General features: G+C 58.3%; 1 protein-coding gene across 1 annotated transcript in view; it reads right to left on the minus strand.

Annotated features, from left to right (window-relative positions):
* LOC140389191 (uncharacterized) overlaps window positions 1-10,000 on the minus strand; it is a 62,171-nt gene that overhangs the window by 378 nt on the left and 51,793 nt on the right. Inside the window, exon 8 of the mRNA XM_072473354.1 lies at window positions 2,737-4,285. Within this exon, the coding sequence (XP_072329455.1) occupies window positions 2,737-4,285 (1,549 nt within the window). The remainder of the gene's footprint in view (window positions 1-2,736; window positions 4,286-10,000) is intronic.

Here is a 10,000-nt window from a genome sequence, read left to right on the forward strand (position 1 = left end):
GTCGCCTTCTCTCCCAGGGGAACATTCCCAACCTCTCCACATCACCGAAGTTTCTCATCCCTGGATCCGTTCCTGTAATCCTCTCCTGCTCTCTCTGCAATGTGTTCCCACCCTTCCTATAGTGTGACCCAGAACTGCTCACAATATTCCAGCTGGGGTCTAACTAGTGACTTGTACAAGTTCAGCAGAACCTCCTGGCTCTTGTACTCTGTGTCCCTATTAATAAAGGCCAGAATATTCCTCACTTTATTCACTGCTCTCTCCACCTGTCCCGGCACCTTCAATCATCCATTCACACCCACAACAGCTCCCTCTGCTCCCGAACCCCGTTCAGAATCCTACCCCTTATTTTATATTCTATATAGAACATCGAACAGTCCTGGCCCTTCGGCCCACGATGTTGTGCCGAGCATTTATCCTAATCTAAGATCAACCTAACCTCCACCCCTTCAATTTACTGCTGTCCATGTGCCCGTCCAAGAGTCCCTTAAATGTCCATAATGACTCTGACTCCACCACCTCTGCTGGCAGTGCATTCCACACACCCACCACTCTCTGTGTAAAGAACCTCTGACATCTCCCTATACCTTCCTCCAATCACCTTAAAATTATGTCCCGTCGTGACAGCCATTTCCACCCTGGGGAAAGGTCTCTGACTATCCACTCTATCCATGCCTCTCATCACCTTGTACACCTCTATCTAGCCACCTCTCTGCCTTCTTCGCTCCAGTGAGAAAATCCCGAGCTCCCTCAACCTTTCTTCATACGTCATGCCGTCCAGTCCAGGCAGCATCCTGGTAAATCTCCTCTGCACCCTCCCCAAAGCATCCACATCCTTCCTATAATGAGGTGACCAGAACTGGACACAATATTCCAAGTGTGGTCTAACCAGGGTTTTATAAAGCTGCAGCAAAACCTCGCGGCTCTTAAACTCAATCCCCCTGTTAATGAAAGCCAACACACCAGACTCCTTCTTAACAACCCTATCAACCGGGGTGGCAACTTTGAGGGATCCATGTACGTGGACCCCAAGATCCCTCTGTCCCTCCACACTTCCAGGAATCCTGCCTTTAACCCAGTATTCAGCATTCAGATTCGACCTTCCAAAATGAATCACTTCACATATTGTCTTCCAACCAAAACGCATCACCTCACACTACTCCGCGTTGAATTGCACCTGCCACCTCTCTGCCCACTCCACCAAGTTGTCCATGTCCTTCCCAAGTTCTGGACTGCTTTCCCAGTTGTGTGTTATCCACAAACTTGGAACCTGTACCCTGCACATCAACAGCTAGATCGAAAAGCAAACGGTCCCAATACCGACCCCAAGGTATTCCAGAACAAATCTTCCTCCAGCCCGAATAATACCCATTGGCCGTTACTCTCTGCTTCTTATTCAGCCAATTTTGTATCCATGTTGCTCCTGTCCCCTTCATTCCATCAGCTGCTATTTTTCTCACAAGTCTGTTATGTGGCACATTAGCAAACACCTTCTGAAAGTCCATGTACATCACATCAAGAGCGGTACCCTCATCAACCCTCCTTGTCGCTTTTTTAACTAACTTTACGGGCACATTTTCGATTTACAAATGTGTTAGCTTTCCCCCAACCCACCCTCCAACAGGGCCCCCCCTTGCCCCCTCTCTCTGACGGCCCCCCCTCAATGGTGCAGCAGGTGGCAGCGCGGTGGGAGTTGGCCTCGTGCCCCGGGGAGGGGAACAGAAGCCCCAATGTCTCCGAAGAGTTAGATCATTTGGAGGATTTAGCAGCAGGATTTAGATTGTTTGGAGACTTGGGCGGAGAGATGGCAGATGGAGTTTAATCCGGACAAATGTGAGGTAATGCATTTTGGAAGGGCTAATGCAGGTAGGGAATATACAGTGAATGGTAGAACCCTCAAGAGATTTGAAAGTCAAAGAGATCTAGGAGTACAGGTCCACAGGTCACTGATAGGGGCAACACAGGTGGAGAAGGTAGTCAAGAAGGCATACGGCATGCTTGCCTTCATTGGCCGGGGCATTGAGTATAAGAATTGGCAAGTCATGTTGCAGCTGTATAGAACCTTAGTTAGGCCACACTTGGAGTATAGTGTTCAATTCTGGTCGCCACACTACCAGAAGGATGTGGAGGCTTTAGAGAGGGTGCAGAAGAGATTTACCAGAATGTTGCCTGGTATGGAGGGCATTAGCTATGAGGAGCGATTGAATAAACTCGGTTTGTTCTCACTGGAACGATGGACGTTGAGGGGAGACCTGATCGAGGTCTACAAAAATATGAGGGGCATAGACAGAGTGGATAGTCAGAGGCTTTTCCCCAGGGTAGAGGGGTCAATTACTAGGGGGTATAGGTTTAAGGTGCGAGGGGCAAGGTTTAGAGGAGATGTACGAGGCAAGTTTTTTTACGCAGAGGGTAGTGGGTGCCTGGAACTCGCTACCGGAGGAGGTGGTGGAAGCAGGGACGATAGGGACATTTAAGGGGCATCTTGACAAATACATGAATAGGATGGGAATAGAGGGATACGGACCCAGGAAGTGTAGAAGATTGTAGCTTAGTCGAGCAGCATGGTCGGCACGGGCTTGGAGGGCCGAAGGGCCTGTTCCTGTGCTGGACATTTCTTTGTTCTTTGAGGGGTGGACTTTGCTCAGGGGAGCTGTTCCCGGAGCATGGCGGAACACCCAAAATCATGTCCGTCAATCCCAACCAAAGCAACAAAACACCTTGTCAAATTAGCCTGACCTGGGACTGCTCCGCTGCTCCGGCATGGTTTTCTGGCGGATTCCGTTCTCCGACGTTCCCGCTGGTTTCCTCTGGCTCCTGGGCTCCTCCTGTGTCCGTGCCGGGTGGATGTCGACCAGCTGGTGTCCCTGCCTCGAGGCGATCGGAGTGGCGACCACAAGGGGACTGGCTCGCCCTGCCCGGGCCTCCCCCCGCTCCCCGGAGCCTCCCAGCTGATGGGTCCCCGATTTCCCGCTGCTCTGGCCCCTGGTTGTGTTCCAGGTCGGGACGCGGTGGCTCACGGACGGCGAGATGCTCGAGCTCATCCTGGACTGCGATTAAACTCCCGCTCAATTTGCCCATTGTGGAATGATAATTGGAGGCCTCGCTCGGGACAGGCCCTCGGCCCGGCCCTCCTCCCTCCTCGCAGCCTGCGCCGTTACCCGCTGCGGCCTGACCCTCCGCCCCCACCTCCTGCTCCCTCATCAGGCCACGGAAGGCTCTTCGGCCTAGTGTCTGCCACTGCCGGGCGCTCAGGGCTTCCATGGCCCGGATTTGAGCCCGGATCTCTCGCCTCTTCTCCTCCAGAAGCTTGCGGAGCTGAAACGCCTCGGGGGAGGACCCGCCACGCGACTGCCCCTCCCACCCCCCGGGGTCTTGCTGTGCCTCTGCCGGATGCCCCCCCGCCCTGCTCCACCTGCGGCCCCTGGCCTTCAGCTGCTTGCGCTCGACGAAGCTCGTCATCTGGACGGTAGCATTCGAGACAGGGCCCTTGCCCTCACTCCCAGACACGGGGGCCGCGGGGGGCAAGGCCCCATTGCCCTCACTCCCAGACACGGGGGCCGCGGGGGGCAAGGCCCCATTGCCCTCACTCCCAGACACGGGGGCCGCGGGGGGCAAGGCCCCATTGGCTTCACTCCCAGACAGGGAGGCCACATGGGGCAAGGCCCCATTGCCCTCACTCCCAGGCGTGGCAACCGCTGGGGGCAAGGCCCCATTAGCCTCAGTACCACGGTTCTTTTTAATAATGTACGTAAAACGGCGACTGATTGTCGTGCCCTGGCCAGGAGCATTCGGCCCCTCGGGATCTTCCTGTGCCCCCTGGCCGGGAGCGTTCGGCCCCTCGGGATCTTCCTGTGCCCCCTGGCCGGGAGCGTTCGGCCCCTCGGGATCTTCCTGTGCCCCCTGGCCGGGAGCGTTCGGCCCCTCGGGATCTTCCCAGAGCCCACAGGTGGTTTCCGGGCGCCTGGCCGTGTTGTGTGGGTGAGGCCCACCCCCACCCTCTTCCTGCGCGCGCCAGCTGCTGACGACTGGGAGGCCCCTGGCCTTGCCGCTCTCCAGCGTGAGGTGCCCCTGGCAGACGATGTAACTGTTGCGGAGTTCCTTCCTCGCCTGCAGGGCCAGCTTGGCATCTTTCGGCCTGGCCAGGGGTCGGCGCGAGGCTGCCAACTCGCAAGGCGGGCGCAAATCCAGCGACTCCACGGCCAACGTGCCCTCCGGGGCCTGGTCCTCGCTGGCGCACAGGGTCTCCGGTGGAACGGTATCCTCACCCAGGCGGACCGGAGCAGAGCTGCAGGCAGGGAGAGAGGGAGGGAGGGAGGGAGGGAGAGAGAGACGGAGAGGCGTGATAACGAACCTCGAGACAGATCTGGTCTGGGTCATGAGATGCCACATTTAAACAGAGCCCTCACTATTCTCCGCTCCCAGAACAAATTCATTCTCCAAACGCTAGAAGGGATTCAGCTGGGATTGAGGGGGAAGCTGAGGAACATGTGGACCGCAACACTCGGGTCACGCTCGGTCAAACAGCGAGTCATAACTCGCACTCGGAGGGAGCTGGGGGATCGAGGGTCAGTACTGAGGGAGCCCCGCACTGTCAGAGGGTCAGTAATGAGGGAGTGCCGCTCTGTCAGAGGGTCAGTACTGAGGGAGTGCCGCACTGTCAGAGGGTCAGTACTGAGGGGGTGCTGCACTGTCAGAGGGTCAGTACTGAGGGAGTGCCGCACTGTCAGAGGGTCAGTACTGAGGGAGAGCCGCACTGTCAGAGGGTCAGTACTGAGAGAGTGCTGCACTGTCAGAGGGTCAGTACTGAGGGAGTGCCTCACTGTCAGAGGGTCAGTACTGAGGGAGTGCCGCACTGTCAGAGGGTCAGTACTGAGAGAGTGCTGCACTGTCAGAGGGTCAGTACTGAGGGAGTGCCTCACTGTCAGAGGGTCAGTACTGAGGGAGTGCCTCACTGTCAGAGGGTCAGTACTGAGGGAGTGCTGCACTGTCAGAGGGTCAGTACTGAGGGAGTGCCTCACTGTCAGAGGGTCAGTACTGAGGGAGTGCTGCACTGTCAGAGGGTCAGTACTGAGGGAGTGCCTCACTGTCAGAGGGTCAGTGCTGAGGGAGTGCTGCACTGTCAGAGGGTCAGTACTGAGGGAGTGCCGCACTGTCAGAGGATCAGTACTGAGGGAGTGCCGCACTGTCAGAGGGTCAGTACTGAGGGAGTGCCGCACTGTCAGAGGGTCAGTACTGAGGGAGTGCCGCACTGTCAGAGGGTCAGTACTGAGGGAGTGCCGCACTGTCAGAGGGTCAGTACTGAGGGAGTGCCGCACTGTCAGAGGGTCAGTACTGAGGGAGTGCCGCACTGTCAGAGGGTCAGTACTGAGGGAGTGCCGCACTGTCAGAGGGTCAGTACTGAGGGAGTGCCGCACTGTCAGAGGGTCAGTACTGAGGGAGTGCCGCACTGTCAGAGGGTCAGTACTGAGGGAGTGCCGCACTGTCAGAGGGTCAGTACTGAGGGAGTGCCGCACTGTCAGAGGGTCAGTACTGAGGGAGTGCCGCACTGTCAGAGGGTCAGTACTGAGGGAGTGCCGCACTGTCAGAGGGTCAGTACTGAGGGAGTGCTGCACTGTCAGAGGGTCAGTACTGAGGGAGTGCTGCACTGTCAGAGGGTCAGTACTGAGGGAGTGCCGCACTGTCAGAGGGTCAGTACTGAGGGAGTGCCGCACTGTCAGAGGGTCAGTACTGAGGGAGTGCCGCACTGTCAGAGGGTCAGTACTGAGGGAGTGCTGCACTGTCAGAGGGTCAGTACTGAGGGAGTGCTGCACTGTCAGAGGGTCAGTACTGAGGGAATGCCGCACTGTCAGAGGGTCAGTACTGAGGGAGTGCCGCACTGTCAGAGGTCAGTACTGTGGGAGCGCCGCACTGTCAGAGGGTCAGTACTGAGGGAGTGCCGCACTGTCAGGGGGTCAGTACTGAGGGAGTGCCGCACTGTCAGAGGGTCAGTACTGAGGAAGTGCCGCACTGTCAGAGGGTCAGTACTGAGGGAGTGCCGCACTGTCAGAGGGTCAGTACTGAGGGAGTGCCGCACTGTCAGAGGGTCAGTACTGAGGGAGTGCCGCACTGTCAGAGGGTCAGTACTGAGGGTGAGCCGCACTGTCAGAGGGTCGGTACTGAGGGAGTGCCGCACTGTCAGGAGGGTCAGTACTGAGGGAGTGCCGCACTGTCAGAGGGTCAGTACTGAGGGTGAGCCGCACTGTCAGAGGGTCGGTACTGAGGGAGTGCCGCACTGTCAGAGGGTCAGTACTGAGGGAGTGCTGCACTGTCAGAGGGTCAGTACTGGGGGAGTGCTGCCCTGTCAGAGGGTCAGTACTGAGGGAGCGCCGCACTGTCGGAGGGTCAGTACTGAGGGAGTGCTGCACTGTCAGAGGGTCGGTACTGAGGGAGTGCCGCACTGTCAGAGGGTCAGTACTGAGGGAGCGCCGCACTGTCAGAGGGTCGGTACTGAGGGAGTGCTGCACTGTCAGAGGGTCAGTACTGAGGGAGCCCCGCACTGTCAGAGGGTCAGTATTGAGGGAGTGCTGCACTGTCTGAGGGTCAGTACTGAGGGAGTACCGCACTGTCAGAGGGTCAGTAATGAGGGAGTGCCGCACTGTCAGAGGGTCAGTACTGAGGGAGTGCTGCACTGTCAGAGGGTCAGTACTGAGGGAGTGCTGCCCTGTCAGAGGGTCAGTACTGAGGGAGCGCCGCACTGTCGGAGGGTCGGTACTGAGGGAGTGCCGCACTGTCAGAGGGTCGGTACTGAGGGAGTGCCGCACTGTCAGAGGGTCAGTACTGAGGGAGTGCCGCACTGTCAGAGGGTCAGTACTGAGGGAGCGCCGCACTGTCAGAGGGTCAGTACTGAGGGAGTGCCGCACTGTCAGAGGGTCAGTACTGAGGGTGAGCCGCACTGTCAGAGGGTCAGTACTGAGGGAGTGCCGCACTGTCAGAGGGTCAGTACTGAGGGAGTGCCGCACTGTCGGAGGGTTAGTACTGAGGGAGTGCCGCACTGTCAGGGGGTCAGTACTGAGGGAGTGCCGCACTGTCAGAGGGTCAGTACTGAGGGAGCGCCGCACTGTCAGAGGGTCAGTACTGAGGGAGCGCCGCACTGTCAGAGGGTCAGTACTGAGGGAGTGCCGCACTGTCAGAGGGTCAGTACTGAGGGAGTGCCGCACTGTCAGAGGGTCAGTACTGAGGGAGTGCTGCATTGTCAGAGGGTCAGTACTGAGGGAGTGCCGCACTGTCAGAGGGTCAGTACTGAGGGAGTGCCGCACTGTCAGAGGGTCTGTACTGAGGGAGTGCTGCACTGTCAGAGGGTCAGTACTGATGGAGTGCCGCACTGTCAGAGGGTCAGTACTGAGGAGGTGCCGCACTGTCAGAGGGTCAGTACTGAGGGAGTGCCGCACTGTCAGAGGGTCAGTACTGAGGGAGTGCTGCATTGTCAGAGGGTCAGTACTGAGGGAGTGCCGCACTGTCAGAGGGTCAGTACTGAGGGAGTGCCGCACTGTCAGAGGGTCTGTACTGAGGGAGTGCTGCACTGTCAGAGGGTCAGTACTGATGGAGTGCCGCACTGTCAGAGGGTCAGTACTGAGGGAGTGCCGCACTGTCAGAGTGTCAGTACTGAGGGAGTGCCGCACTGTCAGAGGGTCAGTACTGAGGGAGTGCCGCACTGTCAGAGGGTCAGTACTGAGGGAGTGCTGCACTGTCAGAGGGTCAGTACTGAGGGAGTGCTGCACTGTCAGAGGGTCAGTACTGAGGAGGTGCCGCACTGTCAGAGGGTCAGTACTGAGGGAGTGCCGCACTGTCAGAGGGTCAGTACTGAGGGAGTGCTGCATTGTCAGAGGGTCAGTACTGAGGGAGTGCTGCACTGTCAGAGGGTCAGTGCAGTGAGAGTGCTGCACTGTCAGAGAGTCAGTACTGAGGGAGTGCCGCACTGTCAGAGGGTCAGTGCAGTGAGAGTGCTGCACTGTCAGAGAGTCAGTACTGAGGGAGTGCCGCACTGTCAGAGGGTCAGTACTGAGGGAGTGCCGCACTGTCAGAGGGTCTGTACTGAGGGAGTGCCGCACTGTCAGAGGCTCAGTACTGAGGGAGTGCTGCACTGTCAGAGGGTCAGTACTGAGGGAGTGCCGCACTGTCAGAGGGTCAGTACTGAGGGAGTGCCGCACTGTCAGAGGGTCAGTACTGAGGGAGTGCCGCACTGTCAGAGGGTCAGTACTGAGGGAGTGCTGCACTGTCAGAGGGTCAGTACTGATGGAGTGCCGCACTGTCAGAGGGTCAGTACTGAGGGAGTGCCGCACTGTCAGAGTGTCAGTACTGAGGGAGTGCCGCACTGTCAGAGGGTCAGTACTGAGGGAGTGCTGCACTGTCAGAGGGTCAGTACTGAGGGAGTGCTGCACTGTCAGAGGGTCAGTACTGAGGGAGTGCCGCACTGTCAGAGGGTCGGTACTGAGGGAGTGCTGCACTGTCAGAGGGTCAGTACTGGGGGAGTGCTGCCCTGTCAGAGGGTCAGTACTGAGGGAGCGCCGCACTGTCGGAGGGTCAGTACTGAGGGAGTGCCGCACTGTCAGAGGGTCGGTACTGAGGGAGTGCCGCACTGTCAGAGGGTCAGTACTGAGGGAGCGCCGCACTGTCAGAGGGTCAGTACTGAGGGAGTGCTGCACTGTCAGAGGGTCAGTACTGAGGGAGCCCCGCACTGTCAGAGGGTCAGTATTGAGGGAGTGCTGCACTGTCTGAGGGTCAGTACTGAGGGAGTACCGCACTGTCAGAGGGTCAGTAATGAGGGAGTGCCGCACTGTCAGAGGGTCAGTACTGAGGGAGTGCTGCACTGTCAGAGGGTCAGTACTGAGGGAGTGCTGCCCTGTCAGAGGGTCAGTACTGAGGGAGCGCCGCACTGTCGGAGGGTCGGTACTGAGGGAGTGCCGCACTGTCAGAGGGTCGGTACTGAGGGAGTGCCGCACTGTCAGAGGGTCAGTACTGAGGGAGCGCCGCACTGTCAGAGGGTCGGTACTGAGGGAGTGCTGCACTGTCAGAGGGTCAGTACTGAGGGAGCCCCGCACTGTCAGAGGGTCAGTACTGAGGGAGTGCCGCACTGTCAGAGGGTCAGTACTGAGGGAGTGCCGCACTGTCAGAGGGTCAGTACTGAGGGTGAGCCGCACTGTCAGAGGGTCAGTACTGAGGGAGTGCCGCACTGTCAGAGGGTCAGTACTGAGGGAGTGCCGCACTGTCGGAGGGTTAGTACTGAGGGAGTGCCGCACTGTCAGGGGGTCAGTACTGAGGGAGTGCCGCACTGTCAGAGGGTCAGTACTGAGGGAGTGCTGCACTGTCAGAGGGTCAGTACTGAGGGAGCGCCGCACTGTCAGAGGGTCAGTACTGAGGGAGTGCCGCACTGTCAGAGGGTCAGTACTGAGGGAGTGCCGCACTGTCAGAGGGTCAGTACTGAGGGAGTGCCGCACTGTCAGAGGGTCAGTACTGAGGGAGTGCTGCATTGTCAGAGGGTCAGTACTGAGGGAGTGCTGCACTGTCAGAGGGTCAGTACTGATGGAGTGCTGCATTGTCAGAGGGTCTGTACTGAGGGAGTGCTGCACTGTCAGAGGGTCAGTACTGATGGAGTGCCGCACTGTCAGAGGGTCAGTACTGAGGAGGTGCCGCACTGTCAGAGGGTCAGTACTGAGGGAGTGCCGCACTGTCAGAGGGTCAGTACTGAGGGAGTGCTGCATTGTCAGAGGGTCAGTACTGAGGGAGTGCCGCACTGTCAGAGGGTCAGTACTGAGGGAGTGCCGCACTGTCAGAGGGTCTGTACTGAGGGAGTGCCGCACTGTCAGAGGGTCAGTACTGATGGAGTGCCGCACTGTCAGAGGGTCAGTACTGAGGGAGAGCCGCACTGTCAGAGTGTCAGTACTGAGGGAGCGCTGCACTGTCAGAGGGTCAGCACTGAGGGAGTGCTGCACTGTCAGAGGGTCAGTACTGAGGGAGTGCCGCA

Source organism: Scyliorhinus torazame, chromosome 14 (assembly GCF_047496885.1).
Source record: "Scyliorhinus torazame isolate Kashiwa2021f chromosome 14, sScyTor2.1, whole genome shotgun sequence".
Lineage (NCBI taxonomy): Eukaryota > Metazoa > Chordata > Chondrichthyes > Carcharhiniformes > Scyliorhinidae > Scyliorhinus > Scyliorhinus torazame.